The sequence below is a fragment of the Eublepharis macularius genome, chromosome 17 (genome assembly GCF_028583425.1).
Source record: "Eublepharis macularius isolate TG4126 chromosome 17, MPM_Emac_v1.0, whole genome shotgun sequence".
NCBI classification, from domain to species: domain Eukaryota; kingdom Metazoa; phylum Chordata; class Lepidosauria; order Squamata; family Eublepharidae; genus Eublepharis; species Eublepharis macularius.
The window spans coordinates 39,284,257-39,302,031 of NC_072806.1; the positions used below are offsets into that span (position 1 = coordinate 39,284,257).

General features: G+C 43.1%; 1 protein-coding gene across 2 annotated transcripts in view; it reads left to right on the plus strand.

Moving 5' to 3' along the window:
• NLK (nemo like kinase) overlaps positions 1-17,775 on the plus strand; it is a 241,696-nt gene that overhangs the window by 138,715 nt on the left and 85,206 nt on the right. For both annotated transcript variants that reach the window (XM_055001257.1, XM_055001256.1), the window contains exon 3: positions 12,409-12,464. In XM_055001257.1, the coding sequence (XP_054857232.1) occupies positions 12,409-12,464 (56 nt within the window). The remainder of the gene's footprint in view (positions 1-12,408; positions 12,465-17,775) is intronic.

Below are 17,775 nucleotides of genomic sequence, written 5' to 3' on the forward strand. Positions count from 1 at the left end.
TATATCATTGCTGAATGTCAATTATAAAATATTTGCCACAATAATAGCAGCCAGGTTGAAAAAAATATTAAATCAAATAATTCACCAAGACCAAATGGGTTTCCTACCAAGAAGACAGTTAAGAAGTAACGTTAGAATAATATTAAACATCTTGGAATATTACAAAGCACATCCAGAAGAACAACTGACGTTAATTTTCTTGGACTTGGAGAAAGCCTTTGACAACATTAACTGGAAGTTGATGGTAGAACAACTAAAGGAGATGAAATATGGAGCCAAATTTGTAAATATGGCCCAGATGATATATATGGAACAAAAGGCAAAAATGTGTGAATGGGGACTTAACAGAAAGTATAAAAATAGAAAATGGAAAAAGACAGGGATGCCCTCTATCACCACTTCTATTCATCCTGACATTGGAAGTGCTTAACAATGAAATTAGAAAGACGGAAACAATAAAAGGTGTCAGGGCTTGCTGCGGGCACCACGCTGTTGGGCACTGGCGTGCCCAGCTCTGACACCCAGGGGGTGTCAGGGATACTGCAGGACCCTGCTCTGTGGAAGGAGGGGCAGTATACATCACCCGGACTCCCTCTCGGTCCACTCGCTGGCTTGCTCAACCTGAACCAACCCTCACTCTCACTTCCCTCCTTCGCCTCCTCCATCAACCCTCCTCCTCTCATCCTCTCGCTCACTTCTCAATACTCCACTCCATCACTCCTACACAACCCCCCACACCCTGTGGGTGGACTTCCCTTATATCCTGCCCTTCATTCCAGGCTCCACCTGCCAGGCCACACCCCTCTTTTGCCTTCCAGCATTGGCTTGGGCTGCCTCAAGCAGTTGCACCTGGTATAGCTAATTTGACTGTGTTGGACAGTTACAGCTGTGCTTTCTTGGCTGGCTGCCAAGCTTCCTCTATTTTGAGCTTCCAGCAGCCTCAGCTGGTCTCCATTACTCCTTTCCTCCCTGTTTGCAGCTTGGGGCGTGGCCTTGTGCTGCTTCTGCTGTACTGCAGGTAAGGTAGCTGTCTGGCTGGCTGAGAGCTGGCTGCCTCTATTTCTTGTGCTTTCTGCTCTAGCCCCCTCCTGGCTGTCCTTACTTCCCCTGACAGGGCCCTTATCCTCCCACTGGAGGGTGGGGCTGGCTGGCTTCCACCTGCTCCTTCTGATCCTCTGGGGCTTGAGAGCTGCTCCAACTTCCTGTGGCTGGGTTGCCTCTTTCTCCCCTAGGGCTTGGGCAGGGGCTTCCAGTACCTCTACCCTCTTGTTGGTACTCTGGACAGGTGTGGGTGCCTGTTGCCCTTTGGGGTGGGATTGGGAGGCGTGCCCCTGGCTGGTCTCTCCTTCTGGCTCAGGCGAAATGGCAGGAATGAGACTTAATAATACACATAAAAAACAAAAATAATGACTAAGAATATGACAAAAATACAAATCAAGAAGCTGGAGAAATTCAGCTTGATGGAGAAATCCGGTTTTCAATGTGAAAAAAGTGAAATATTTAGGAATCCACATAACGAATAAGGTTTCCTCCTTAATGGAAGATAACAATCAGAAATTGCTAAAAGAAGTTAAGGAAGATCTGAATAAATGGAAAAACATGCATCTCTCTCTCTTGGGCCAAATAGCTACAATTAAAATGAACATATTACCAAAACTCATGTTCCTATTTCAGAGTATCCCAATTATAAGAAAGCAATCATATTTTCAAGAATTAAACAAAATATTTCAGAATTCATATGGCAAGGTAAAAGACCAAGAATAAGATTCAAAGTCCTATAGAACTCCAAAGAGAAAGCAAGATGTGAGTTATACTACAAGCAGGAGTTATACTACAAGACCTGTACATTGGTATGGATAAAGGAATGGATCTTATTGCACAATCCAAGGCTTTTAAAATTAGAAGGGCATGACCTTAAAATGGGGTGGCATGCCTACCTCGGGTACCAAAAAAAAGATACACATAAATATTTTAAGGATCACATAATAAGAAAATCCCTGATGAATGTCTGGGAGAAAATAAAACCCCAAATATATACTAAAACACCAAGATGGATATCACCAGTGGAAGCAATCACCCAACCAAATTTACTAAGGTGGGAAAATATCCACACCTATGAACAGCTATTGGGGGAGAATGGTAAGCTAAAGTCAACAGAAGAACTAAAAGAACAGAACATAGAGACAGGATTATGGCTAAGAGCGCAAATAGAATCCAGATTTGCCAAAGACACAGGGATTCTACATGGAACGATACCCTTTCAATAAGCTGCTTTTAGAAACAGACAGAAAACTGATAGGAAAATTATATGCCTTCATGAAACAATTGAAGACAGAAGAGGAGGCTTTAGAAGTCCATATGGTAAAGTGGGAACAAAATCTGGGGCACGGCATAGATCTGGAGCAATGGCTACAGTCATGGAGAGTAAACATCAAAATAACAAAATCAACCACCTTTAAAGAAAACCTATATAAAATGTTCTATAGGTGGTATGTGACACCAGAAAAATTAGCAAAGATATACACTGAAGTACCCAATAAATGCTGGAAGTGCAATGAAAAAGTGGACATCTTTTCCCATATATGGTGGCTATGTAAAAAAGTGAAGAGATATTGGAAAGGGATACATGAGCTGTTGCAAGAGGTGCTAGAAATAAACATACCCTATAAACCGGAAATGCTCCTATTAAATATAATACCGGAGGAGATAAATAGGGAAAATAGATATTCGATAATACATATAATAACAGCAGCAAGAATAATATATGCCAGATACTGAAAAAACACAGATATACCAACAAAAGAAGAATTGATAGAGAAAATCTTAGAGACGGCAGAAATGGACACACTGACAGAATTAATAAAAGAAGAAAACGGACATGATGGAAAACAAAAATAGAGACATAACTATACAATCAAATGAATGAGCAGAGTAAAGAAGTACTAGAATTAAAGAGTGCAGACTTACAGTGATAATAGCGTAGTGAAAATAGTATAATTATGATGGAATTGTAGAGATGAAATGGAATGTATGATTTATAACATGTATCCAAATGTAAGACTTTTGATTAATTTTGTTATTAGAATAAGATGGAACTAAAACAAATACAAATATTTAAAGGAAAAAAGGAAGGAGGCAGCAGTGGGCACAGCCTTGCTCCAGTCGATCTTCCTGTGAAGAACAGCAAACACCACCATCCAGGTAAATAGCTTGTTAATTTCCCATGTGGGACTGCACAGAAGACCAAAAATGAAAAAAAGTTGCACTTACCTGTAACTTGTTCATTGAGGTCTTCTGTACAGGCACACATACCATCCCTCCTTCCCTGCTAAGGCTCTTTTACTTACCTGCGTGTATGGCAGCAAAAGAGGACTGAGGGTAGCAGGGGGCACCTCACCTTCCAAGAGGCTGTTTGGGTGGGAAAGTGGCCATGCAGACGCAGAGGAAGGCAGGAGTGCCCCCTGGTGGTAGTTGAGCTAAAAAACCTCTGAAAAAGGCAGGCCTGCGTCTGCGCAGTCCCCATGTGTGCCTGCACAGAAGAACTTAATGAACAACAGTTACAGGTAAGTGCAACCCTGTTTTTCATCATCATGTCTTCTGTGCAATCCCACACGGGAACTGTGCGTGCACAGGCCAGCTGCAAATATATCAAAGCTCCAAAAGGCGCAAGATGCTTGCCCAGCATTTTTGTGTGCTTTTTGAGTGGGCGTGGCTATAAAAAGCGGGGCCACCACTGAAGAAGGATGTGCTTCAAGCTCCTCCAAATCCGAGCAAGAAGACAGAAAGCGAGAAGAAGATGTCTTTGAAGGCACTTTTCAAGAAGTGTCTCAAGTGTGATTCCAAGATGGTCCAATCTAGTGGTCACAATAAATGCCTAATGTGCCTAGGAGAGGCACATGATACCTTGCACTATGGCATTTGCAAACAATTCAGGCTGAAAGCCAGATATGAAAGGGCATCGTGCCTAAAAGCGGCATTATGGGAGTCAGCCATCCATGGCATATCCGACTCTGAGGTCCTGAAGGCCTCTAAGAAAGGACCGCAGCACCCAGAATGGGCCTTCTCGGTACCTCCTATTTTCGCTAAAAGTGCTGACAATAAGAACCAGTCGGTTCCTTCTACTTCAGCTCCAAGTGCTGTCAATACGAACCAGTTGGTTCAGAAAGATTCTGGCCCATCTCAGTCTTCTTGCAAGGAGCCATCAAAAAAGGCCAAGCTGAAGTCGAGGCATACAAAAAAAAAGCAGTCTTCAGCTTCAGTTCCTTCCACCTCTGCAGCTTCAAGCCCGCCTGCAGTTCCAAGAACTCCTCCCCTTACTCCAACCTTCAGACTTGGTTCCTACCATGGTAGATGTAGAAATCCCAGCTCTCTCAGATCTGGGAGTGCTGTTATCCTCACTTGCACCTTCTCCAGTACAAGTTACACAGAAGAAAGCAGCTTCTTCAGCTCTGACTGACACTTAGAGTTGTATGGAGGTCATTAAAAGTCACAGGCATCCCTCGGTTCCATACCCTTATGAGTTACCCTATCATTATTATGCCTACGGAACAGAAAGATCTCCGGGCCTTTACCCACCGCCTCACTATTTCCTACATGATGAGTACTACCCTCCAGAACCTAGCTCCTCCATTGCAAAGACAAGACCTTCCTTGGTTCCTCCAACGGATCCTGAAGACACCGGGTCTGTAGAACCAACATTTGATCCATCAACGCATCCTAATGACAGCTCTGACTGTGGTTCCTTGGCATCCGAGCCATCACCTTCTGAATGTATAACAGAGGACCGTGCTGTCTCTCCCACTGAGGACCTCCGCCTCTTCTCTTAACAACTAATCAGAATGGCAAGGTCATTGGAGATTGAGGTGACTTGTTCAGCTCTGACTGTCTTCAAGGCCAGACACCAACTGTTCCTGTGGGACAAGATCGGGCTTACCTTAGTCTCATCCCTGATGAGAAGTAATGTTTCGCAAAAATTTTCCAAGGTGAAGCCCTTCAGCTCTCTAAGCAGCAAATCCTCACTGTGAGATATATTGGAGATTGCTCTGCATGAGCTATAGTCTTGGCCATTGTGATTCAGAGACATGCGTGGTTTAGAACCATCAATTTAGCCCCACATCATAGGTTAAGGGTTGGAGATCTACCCTTCAAGGGAAATGATATTTTTCGTCTACTACTGATGCACTTAAGAAACTCAAGGATGATAAGGTAACTGCTAGGTCATTAGGGATTACCCTGGTCATTTCATACAAGCATCGGTTCCCTCCTAGAACTTACCCTCATTTACAACCCCAGGTACAATCGGTTCCCATCTCAACCCAACCAACACCTACGTCGGAACCAGCAGCATTCTCCGTCTACGGTTCCTTCCAATCAGCCCAGTCATAAGTCTAAGGATGGTTCCAATTCCCCCAGAGAGCATTCGGGCTCCACTAAACAGAGTTTTTGATGCCAAGCCGTCTTTCCCTTTCCCTGTTGGTCAATCCCTGCCCCTACATGCATGGGAGAAAATTAACCAAGAACTCTGGGTACTGTCAATAGTTCAGGAAGGTTACTCCCTAGAGTTTGAATCCATTCCCCCGAACGTTCCTCCTCAGTCGAACCCTCCACGCACACCCCTCACCTTAAGCACTTATGGTAAAGGAAGTGCAGAGCCTACTACTGAAACAGGCTATATATCCGGTAACAACCTCGGTTCCAAAAGGATTTACTCCTGTTATTTTATGATAGACAAAAAGTCAGGGGGCTCTTGCCCCATCTTAGATCTTTGCTTTGTAAATATGTTTGCGACTCAGAAAAAGTTCAGAATGTTATTATTAAAAGTTGTTTTACATCTTTTGGGAAAACACTGTTGGTTCATTACTGTGAATCTCAAGGATGCATATTTCCACATCCTAGTACATGCTTCTTACAGAAAGTACCAAGGTTATGGCAGTAGTGATCAACCAACACAGGGAGAGGGGTTGCACTGTATTTCCCTATTTGGACAACTGGCTTATCGTGGGCCAGTTCAGAGAATCAGTCCCCTGTCACATCTCCCTAATACTGTCAACCCTTGAACAATTCGGTCTAAGGGTCAATTTGAAGAAGTTTTCGTTGGTTCCACAAGAGAGGGTAACATTCCTGGGTGCAGTGTAGGACTCCACACTAGCTCGGGTTTTTCCCACGGAGGAACCTATAACTCGGTTCCAAGTTACTCTGAACAAGGTATGCTCTTTCAGACATCAAAGCGCAAGGGAAATCCAAAAACGGTTAGATTTTTATGGCCTCTCTGACACTGATAATGCCGTTTGCCAGACTTCGGCTCCGGCCGTTGCATAATTGGTTTGTCAGGGTGTTTCATCCTGGCAGGGTGTTTCACAGAACTTGTAGAAATGGTTCTCGGTTCCGAGGATTAGTCACAAAACCCTGTCGTGGTGAAATGACAAACAGGACCTAATGGTAGGGACCCCGTTCAGTTCCAGCCTCATTTACCTCTCCATCTACATGGACGCTACCCTGTTGGAGTGGGGGGCTTACTCTGGAGACAATAACTTGAACGGCCTGTGTTCTCAACATGAGTCAAAGTTTCACATCAACCTTCTAGAGCTAAGGGCTATCTGATTTGTCCTAAAAGCCTTCCTCTACCTTGTTGGGGGCAAGAATGCTCAGATATACATGGAAAACACAACTGCCATGCATTATCTGGACAAACAGGGCAGCATGGTTTCTCTGTCCCGCTCCCGGGAATCTGCCCTGGTTTGGAATGGGCAATCCAACATCAGTTTTCCTTCATAGCCTTTCACATCACTGGGGAGGTCAAGTCTTGGGCAGATGCTTTGAGTCTCTCCAAGGATCTCAATTATGAATGGTCCATCCATATGGATTTCCTTCAACCCTTGTTCCAAAACTGGGGGTTCCAACTATAGACCTCTTTGCTACCTCCCTCAACAAGAGGTGCCCCCAGTACTGCTCAAGAGGAGGCAAAAGGAAGTCCTCCCTAGGAGACACTTTCCAAATCTCCTAGTCAGGCAGTCTGCTGTATGCCTTCCCTCCTCTCCTCATGACTTTAACACTCAGCAAAATGATGAGGGAGAAGACATCAGCGATTGTAATCGACCCTTATTGGCCAAGACAGGTTTGGTTCTCTACCCTGTCCAGAATGTCACAGGGAAGGACTTATTGGTTTCTGCTGTCACCAACCCTTCTTCGGGACGACAACACAGTTCTCTTCCCCAGTCAGAAACATAATTTTACATGCTAGAAAGCCTTCCACCTGAAAGTCATACTCTGGGAAGTGGAAACATCTCTCCCCTTGGGAAGTTGAACAGGGCTTAGTTCATTCTTCAACTCCCTTGCCATCTGTCTTAGATTAACTGATCCTATTAAAGAACCGGGGACTCTTAATGCTTCTGTGAAGGTCCATCTGGTGGCCATCATGACCTATCATGAGTTGGTGAACGGTAGGTCCCTCTTCTCCCAACCAGAATGCAAATCTTTCCTTAAAGGCTTGGCTAATGTTTACCCTCCTGTTTCCAAACCCACTCCTCAGTGGAGCCGATCTTTGGTTTTAACAACTCTCATGCTTAAGCCTTTTGAGCCATTAGCTACATTTCCTCTCAAATTTCTGACAGCTAAGACAACCTTCTTAGTGGCCATTACATTAGCCAGGAGGGTGAGTGAACTGCAAGTATGATCCGCCTCTCCTCAGAATGTTTGCAGACAAAGTGGTTCTCCGTCTCAGCTTCCAGTTCCTTCCCAGGGTAGTCTCTGCTTTTCACCTTAACCAGGACGTTACTCTGCCTGTGTTTTTTTCTTCGACTTCTACAGAGGCTGACAGACTCTTTGGATGTCAAGCGTGCTCTGTGTTTTTTCCTGGACAGGACTCTTGCCTTCAGAAAGGACCCTTTTCTATTTGTTTCCTTCAAAGGAGCTAAAAAAGGACAGAAAGTCACCACTCAAACCATCTCCAACTGGTTAGTGTAGCTTATTAAAGTGTGTTATGGACAAGCCAAACAGCCTTGCTCTTTGATCATCAGGGCACATTCAACAAGAGCCCAGTCAACTTCGTCAGCATTTAGTTTGGGCATTCCACTTGTGGACTTATGCAAAGTGGCCGCCTGGTTGACTCCGTTCACCTTTATTAAACACTATGCGACTAACATTGACTCCAGAAGGGACACTGCAGTTGGCAAGGCTGTCTTGAAGAGTCTTTTTCTTTAATGATGAACAACTCGCCCACTTCCTGGGTAAGTTAGCTCACTAATCTCCCATGTGGGACTGCACAGAAGACACGACTAAGAAAACAGGGTTGCACCTACCTGTAACTGTTGTTCTTCTAGTGTTCTTCTGTGGAGGCACACATCCCTCCCTCCTTTCCCTGCCATGTGCTTTTTAAATATGCTACTTTCTTCTTTACCAGTGGCATTATGAACTGAGGGAGGGATCCACTCGCCCCACCTTTTATAGCCACACCCACTCAAAAAGCACGTGAAAAGGCCGGGTGAGTGTCTCATGCCTTTTGGAGCATAGATACGTCTGTGGCTGGCCTGTGCATGCACGGTTGTTCCCATGTGTGCCTGCACAGAAGAACACTCAATGAACAGTAGTTACATGTAGGTGTATCCCTGTTTTATAAGTAAGTTCAACCTTGTGTCAGATATGCCTTCAGCATATCTGCCGTGCTTCAGGTGTATTGTGATGTATTATTGTGCCGTAGTGCCCCTTGAGTCCGTGCAGAGTGGAACCAGAGGTCTGTTGCTCTGTTACTAATTGCTTATCTTCCAGGCAAGGTGTTTTGGTTACAAGTTCTTGCCAAAGCCCTAGAACCTGACCTTGAACTTAACACAGAGACTGAACTGAGTTCTTTTCTCCCCCTCCCTTCTTCCCAGGCGATGCGCACCAAAACTTCTAAAGGCCTCTCCTTCCCACTGGAGGGGTGGTGGTGGAGACACTGACCTATAATTGATCCTGTTTTACTGCCTTTAGGCATTTCCTTAATAAAATATATTTAACTCATACACTGGAGTGATGCAGTGAAGTGTTTGGGGAAGTACCTGGCAAGACCTGACACCTTGTTTTTTCAAAGCACTCCCACACCACTAGCCAGGCTTCAACACTCTTGTTTCTAGTTGTGTATAAAATGCAGCTTTTAGTTAATTAATATAACTATAAGCATTTGTTTTGTAAATAAAACCATAGTGTCCTTATGTCTCAGCTATCGATTGTGTTGAATTACACCTTGAGTCTCAATGAGAAAAACCAATTATAAGTAATGTAAAATAAACATTTTCATGCCATTTTCCTCCTCGTACTGTTTTTCCTGTTAAAATGATCAAGTTTTTGCATCAATTAAATAAAAATGACAAACAGGAAACAGTTCATTAATGTCTCTGTAACACATTGGCTTTTAGACGAAATAACATACAAGCTACCAAAATATAGGCATTAAAGTACACGTTATAATAATTATTTTATAAACTGCAGATGAAAGTAAAAGGTCTTAAAAATCATGAAGATGGGCTCCAGTAGGAATATTAAAAAGCACTCTAAATTAAGGTATTTCCTTGTTAAGAAACAAATTACTTGTGAGCATCAGCAATAACAATGAGTAGAACAGAAATGCTCACAATGAAAACATACAAAAATAAAAAAGAAATGAGAGAAGACATAATTGTACTATCCATGGATAGCCATGATGTGTTTGTTGTAGAAATCTCATGTTTAAAGCAAGAAACTGAAATTAAATTCTGCATACTGACTTCAGACTGCAGAACTTGCAGTAGATGCATCAGAAGTTCTGACAGATTCATACTAGTGCCATAAAATCAAATATTTTTAGAGATGTCCAAAAGAAGAGATTAAATGTCACGTCTGAGCCCCATCCATGCCAATTTTAATGATTTGTTCTGAACCAATGCATCCTGCTGTAACTCGATGTCATTTTACCAATGTCATAACTATTTCTTTCACAGGCTTTCACAGTTCTAATGAACTGCAACAGCTTCCAGTGTTTCTGACCTTGTATGCTACTCCCTCTCAGACTTTGCTATGTCTTGTTTTCAGTGACTCAACTTGATACTACAAATATGTGAAACGTTCTCACACAAGAAGAGAGACAAAATCTTGTTTATGATTGGGAGGGGGGAAAGGAACGGACTTGAATGTTAAAAGAGAAGTCTCTCACACATGATGTCATCCCTGTCAACTTTTACTCTTGCTGCTTAGATGCTTCCCTTGCTTCTGAGTAGTCCTATGGACATATATATGGAAATGATCTGATTTCTGAATAAAAGCCATTTAACCAAGGACCTGTGTCTGGCTGCAGTGGTCCAGGGATCTGCCTGCCATATCCTGCCATCCATAGCCTGACATTAAATGATACAGTGTTCTGCCACCCAAGCCAAGGAAATGATGAGGGAGACAATAAAATTTCCAGTTGTCCAAACTGATAGCTTATTCCTGCTTGCTATTGTGTTGGATCAGACTTTTTTTTACTGAATTATAACCATGCTAATCTGGTCAACAGCTGACAGAGTGATGATTTGCTATTAGTCATACATACAAGATACTTTTGAGTTTTTTCTCTCTCCTTGGAAATGAACCTGTTGTAATGGGAATCTGCCTACTTCTGTGCAGTCAGGTGCTTTCAGGGTGCAGATCAATCAGAAGTCTGCTTTCTCTTGTCCTGGAGGCATGAGCATTAAGCACAAAAGCTTCCCACCATGGCAGACACAACGGAGCATTGCCAACTAGGGCAGATGATTTTTCTGTGTGTTTGCCCCCAGCATAGCCTTCCAACAGCAAACTAGTCGGGTACTGAAACAGCACCACCCACACACATAAGAAGACCTGAAAAAATGGGAGGACTCCCTTTGGCTACTTCTTCCTCCCTCAAGGACTGTAAACATTTTTCCATTTGACAAATGGGAAATTTGGGGGAACATGCCTGGAGGAGAGCTGCTATAGAATGGTTTCTCTTTTGAAATGATAAATGTTTTTAAGTCAAGGTTTTGCTCAAAATGTGTAGTATTTTTCAACTTTTTTTCTATCAGATAACAAAAACTGAAATACTCAAAAGACGTCACAGTGGTTTACAGCTCCATCTCAAGTGTGGGGAATATTTGTAGTTTTGATTTCAGAAAACTATATGATTTACAAGTTCCATAGTACATGATGCATTTTATTGTATTGAAGTAAGAAAACAAGTTGAAATGTTTAAAGAAAGCCTTGCATATTTTTCAGTTTCCCCCCAACATTTTTCTGGAAAGAAGATTTTGATAGATTACCTACCTGACCTCACTTCAAAATCCCTGCGCTAAAAGATAATGTAGATATTTCTGCACAGTTCAGTGATTATGCAGATATGTATAGTAGATTTATAAAAGGGGGAAAAAACCCCAAAATTGCCTGGTGAGAGTATTTCAGGAGGCACTGACTGCTAATTTTTATTTTATTTACTTCACTGATGCCGTAACTTTAACTTATACATTGGAGTGTGTGCAGTGGAGTACTTCCAGATCCTGGCATGAAGATTTAAACCCTAGTCTCCCAGATTTTAGTCCAGCACTCTAACCATTAACCTACGCTGGCTCTGATAGCTGTGAGGAGGGGAGATCTGCATTGGCTTCCAGGGTCAATTTAATTTGGTATAGTGTTTAAGAGTGGCAGGACTCTAATCTGGAGAACCAGGTTTGATTACTCACTCCTCCACTTGAAGCCAGGTGGGTGCCCTTGGGTCAGTTGCAGCTCTCTCAAGGCTCTCTCAGCCCCACCTACCTCACAGGGTGATTGTCATGGGGATAATAATAACACACTTTGTAAACCACTTTGAGTGTGGCATTAAGTTGTCCTAAAGCCTTTCATAACTCATGATCTGCATATTTTATGTCATTTATAAACCAAAGGAGGACCTTTTTGCAATTTAACTATATGTAACTTATATTCCTCTCTGTAATTACTTTGAAAAGTTCCATCAGTTATGAAGAGGGATGCATTTTCAGCCCATTCATGAACAATTTTCTTTGTGTCAGTGCTCTGGAATGGGCTCCCCCCCCCTACACCCTTTGCTGTTTGTTTTGAGGAAGGATAGCAATATGACTGAGAAGTGCACTTGATAGCCTCGTAAAAGTGTGCTGTATGTTAGGGTGCTGTGACAGTTTACTTGCCTAGTTTTTGATGAGTATTACGGATTTTTAACTGATAGACTGCATATTGACTGTGTCTTGAGTTTCATCTCAGATACTGCCTATAAATAAATAAATAAGTAAATATTACCCACTGTGGATCAAATATCAGTACTGCCTCATCTTGAGGTCCAGTTTGCCTCTTCTTCCTACTCCTCTTTCAGTTTCTCAGACTGTGTTCTCTCTCTAAAGTAAGGCCTTCTAGTGTGTTCCAAGTAATCAAATCATCTTCCCTCTTGTTTCTTAGGTACTCTCTGCTCTTGACATACTCCAACCACCACACATCGACTACTTTGAAGAAATGTATCCTAAATGCTAAACCAGCAATCTTACTTGAGGCTGGTGTGATTGACTTCATCCTACAGAAGTTGGATGTTGGCTTTGAATTTCTAATTCTTCAGCCCTTTTGGTGTCTGGGAAGTAGCAGGTAGGCCAGCTGTCATAGCCCATATGACAAACTGTTCGAAAGAGGGGAGAAGGAAGTGACATTAGGTGTGTGAGGGTCTTCGTCATTAGCTTTAGAATTCTGAGACATGGATGAGGCATTGAACTTGTTTTCGGGAAATGTGTAGGAAAGTGCCCTGCAAATGGCAGCAGAGAAATCCATTCCTCTTAACAGCACGCATGGCCTGATACCTTTCACTGGGGTGGTGAAATGGGGCCACCCACAGACTGAGGTTGTATTTCTGCATATACAGGGACGCTTCATAGCTTTTTAAAGAGAAAAAGGGAAAAAAGAAAAGATAGGGGCTGAGCATGCTCATTTCTCTCTAGGAGGCATGGGATGCTGAGGATACTTGAGCATCAATTAAGCAGTAAAGGTAAAGGTCCCCTGTGCAAGCACTGAGTCATTACTGACCCATGGGGGGACGTCACATCACAACGTTTCCTTGGCAGACTTTTTATGGGGGGGAAATGGGTAGGGGAATGCTTTTGAGCCCCTTACACAATTCTGGAGAGGGAATTTTTGTCAGGATGGGGGATTTTTCTTAATAGTTTATTACTTGCAGGGTTCAAACATGGAGAAGGACCTGGAATTATTACCAGTATTTCTAAGGACACATGCTTGAGGCCTTACCATGTGGATTATTTGCTTCATAACATACTGTTGTTACCCTGTAAGGCTAAGTAGCCTTCACATGGGGAGATAGTTGCTTTGTGGGTAACTAGTTACCCCAGACTGATTTTGTGTGTTTAAATAGTGGTCTAATAATTTTTTTTTTCACTTGACAATATGTACTATATACTACCACATCTCCTGTAAGCACGCAAACAGCTGTCTTGTGGTGTGTTTATATATTCCATATGCATAATCAGTAACCAATGACAATTGTGTTTTTTTATAGAAGTAAGTTTCATTAAAAGCAGAAAAGACTATTATTGCTACATTTCTAATTATTTGTGAAGAGATTTAACTATTTTAAAATGTTCTTAAATGTACATAAACTTACCAAAATATTGTGAAAAATAGCAATAGATTTTCAAACCCATTCCAGTTTTTAGCATCTAAATGTAATTGTTGAAAAGGAACAATAGAGCTAGAGGTCTCATGACAAACAAATCAGTTGCAATTTTCATGCTTCCAGCAGCATTTGCAATCCTTTGAACATGAGAAAGCTATGCAGATCCCATTTTATGGATCAATTGATTAGACTGGCTGGAGTACAAAATTACCTCAGTGAGAAAATCCAGGTGTTTCTGGAACAAGTTGTACCCTGGAGTCCTTCCCCCCCCCCTTTTTGTTTTGGCTGTTAGGAAGGAAATAATAAATGGTTGTTGTTGTTGTTGTTGTTAGGGACCAGATGACCAGTGACAGCATATTAACAAGACAAAGTGATAGAGCCACTTATTCAGGAGTCCCCACCTTTTTGGAGCTTTAAGAGCACATTTGGAATTCTGACAGAAGGTGGTGGGCAGAACCACAAAATAGCTGCTGTGGGAGATGAAGCCAACCACAAAATGTTGGGGGTGAGGTTATGCATAGCTCTGATAGTAGCCCTTCAGCTTTTCAAACAGAAGCTGTGGTTAACAGGATGCCTTTTAAAATTAACATTGTTTAAAAATATTTTCATGCATACACACAGTATAAGTTATACATGTTGAGCTAGTTAAGAAATCGTCATCTGACACTGGCTGTCTTCATTTGTCAGATCAAAATATGATGTGATATTATCAATTTCCACCTGAATTAGGGGAAAAAATCAAATTAAAAAGATCTGATGACTTCAGTAGAAGTTCAGTAGCAATGTAGTGAGCATTTAAGCCATGGTGACCTATCATGTTTAGTCAGAAGGAAGGTCCTCCTGTGTTTTCAGAATATCACCCAGCTATTTGCACAAGTTTACATAAAGCCACTACCACAAACATCAGAAACTCCCCCCCCCCCACACACACACATACTTGGCCCCACTCACTTTCTAAAAACACTTGGGGCATCATGGCACCCACCATGTTCGGGACCCCTGCACTGACTGGTTATTTTGAAAGAAAAGTGGAAAAATTACCCTGGAAATCTAGGTCATGTTTTTAAAGTGGTAAATTCCCCATCACTCTTTGAATGCCTTCTTGTGGCTGAAACAAGGATTGTAATTTGAAGTGGCTATATGGAATTTGGTGATATTAATTGCAATTTAAAGAAGGTAGAGTATAAAGCTGTGTTTGTATGTAATGTTCAGTTTTTAGTGTACCATCCCCACCGTATAGCTGCTTTATTGCTCTTCCTCATGCCCATTTTGATGAAACATTGATTGTATAAGATACAGTTTCTGTCATTCATTAGATTTAAACTTGGAAAATGTTGAAACTATAGATTTACGACTTGAGTGTTTGGTTGCTTTGATAGTCGGGGAACATTTTTTCTTTATATCTAGCCAAAAGCTTTGAAAACTCTTGTGGGAGGTACTGTTCTAAGATATCTGAAGCTCCAAATCTGCTGCCATAGGTTTGTCGCTATCCAGCGTATAGCAGTTACATGCTTGGATTTAGTTCTTAGTCCCCAATTAAAATCTCCCTTGCCTATGAGAACTTGGGCTGAAGTCTCAGCAATGGTCTTTTTTCTTGTTGAGGATTTCCATTATTCAGTAACACTTCTAACATCTTGATATTATTTTTATTTATAAATTCAAGGAGCATGTAGGTGGAATTGTTAGAGCCAAGGGCAGTGATTTCAATAAGAATTGTGTTTGTTTTCCCTTAGTTTTAGGAAGTTTACCAGCTTACACTCCTAAAGATCTTAACAGCTAATCTGGTGCTATATTTAGAGCTAATTTAAACCATTAGAACAAATACAAGATAATTGCTGCAAAATGACTGGAGAAGGTTTTGTTAATGGAGTTTCTGACATAATCTGAAGAAAGACATTTCCTCAGACTTGTTAAAAACAAAATGGACACATTTTACAAATATTTGATCAATACCTTCAGGGCTACTTCCACATGGCAGTGAATACTGCACTGACATAGCACTATGGTAGTCATTCACTTTTAGATTTTATTTTCGCAGTCAGAACAATCTGGAGGTGAAGTATTTCACAGGCTTTAAAATATCCATGGCTAGGGGCCTCCACCAGCCTCAGATGCAGAAGGACGGGGCTGAAACATCAGGCCTCTTCAACCTGCCTGAGAGGCATTGTCCTTTTAGCAGCAGGGTCAACATTCCCTCAGCATCTCCTCCTCGACTGGAACTACAGAGCCCCATTTAAACTCCCCTATTACTAGCCCCACCACCAGGATCCTACTCCTAGTGCCTGCCCTATCACCTGGGCTAAGGGGAACAACACACCCCATTGCCCCACCAAACCTCAGGCAGGCTCTGCCTGGGCTGCCAGTGGCTGCTTTGGCCACAAGCTTCCCTTTGCTACCTCTTCCTGGCCTTGCTGCTATCTTCCCTCAGCTGTGTCCAGGTTGGGCATCTCGCTGGCCTACCACTCATTTCCACATCTTCTCATTAGGGCCAGGACCACATCTTTCCATGGCTGACCCAATGTCATTAGCTCTGACAACGTCCAGTGCTGAGTCCAGTGCTCTCCAGAGGCCATTGTTCTCTTCTGCCCCCGGGTGTCACTTGATGACACTAGTTCTCACTCCTCCCTTGCTAACAGTTTGACTGGAGTGCACCAGTTCTGCTCCAGCTCTCCAAGGCTTGCCAGCTGGTTTCCTGCCTGGCCTTCAGAGTCTCCTGGTTGCCTGCCACCTTGCAGGTAAATGTCCCTGGGCCATCCACTTCACATCTCTGAGAGGTTGAGATGGCAACTGCTGGCTGCTCCGGGCAGCATCCAAGTTGCAGGTGGGTTCCTTCCCCAAACAACAACACTGTACAAATACATGATGGAAGAATAAGAACCTCCTTATACAGCAAACCTAGTGATCGGCAAACATATCTACATGTTTCCAATGACCAATAAACACACCAAATAATCTATTGTCTACAACCAAGTTCTATTATTACAACCGCATCTGTTCATTGTCTGTCTTCTGTGCAGTCCCACATGGGACTGCGCATGCTCAGGCCTGCCGATTAGACAATTTTTCTGGCTAAGTCTGTCAGGGGCGCTCGCCTCCCAGTGCGCATGAGCAAGCCCTTCCCACCAAAACGGCACTGGGCAGTGACGCCCCTGAGCCTCTAGTTCCTTTTTTTGCCACCGGTCGAGAAAGTTCTAGTTTACTCCGCTCGTCTTAAAGTTGAAAAATAGAGCTTGTTGATGAGATAGTTCTTTAATTTGGCCAATACAGCCTTATTTAAGAAGTGCACTACCTGCGCAACCAAGATGACCAAGACAGATGGTCATTCCATCTGTCTGGAGTGCCTGGGGAAGGGCCATAATATCCAGGCCTGTGAGCATTGTAAGAGTTTCACCACAAAGGCCAGAATAGAGAGGGCCAAACGGCTTAAGGCGCTGCTTTGGAAATGCACTATGAAAGTGTCCAATGCACCAAAGATCCTTTCCCCGTCTTCACTGGGGACGGCAGCTGCCCAAGCCCTCAAGAGGGCTGCCTTGGCACCTACAGAATCAACTAGGATCCGGCACCCGTCAGTCAGCGGTGTCCTTGGATTCATCTTGGAGCTGACCTCAACTCCAAGGATCAGACTTGCATGGTCTGTCAAAGGCAGCTCAGATCCACACTCCTGTGAAGTCACCTGCAGTGTCGGATCCATTGGCATCGGGCACCCCTAAGAGGAAGGCTACTCGGTTCGGGGGGAACCTTGAGAGACTCCCATATGGTAATCCTTCTATCAGTCTTGTAGGATTGAATATTATCAATTCTTAATGTCATCATTTCCTTATTGCAGATGAGGGACTGAAGCACAAAGAGAGAGAGAATGGCCTGCCTTAGGCCACCTAGCGAGTTTGTAGCTGAGATCTGAACCAGCAATTGTAATTGTCATGGCCCAGTCTGAAAGTGAGGTCTCCTCTGGAGGAGAGGAGCCTCGTGTAGCCAGCCAGGACTCCTCAGGAGAAGAGGAGCCCTGTGTAGCCAGCCCTAGCCCTGATTCAGCAGAAGCCAGCAATCAGGAGCAACAGCTGCTGGCTGATCAGAGCTTACAGCCAGCAGCTGAGGCACCAGCACCCTCTAGCTCCAATACTACAGAGGAAGCTCAGCCAGGGACTTCTACA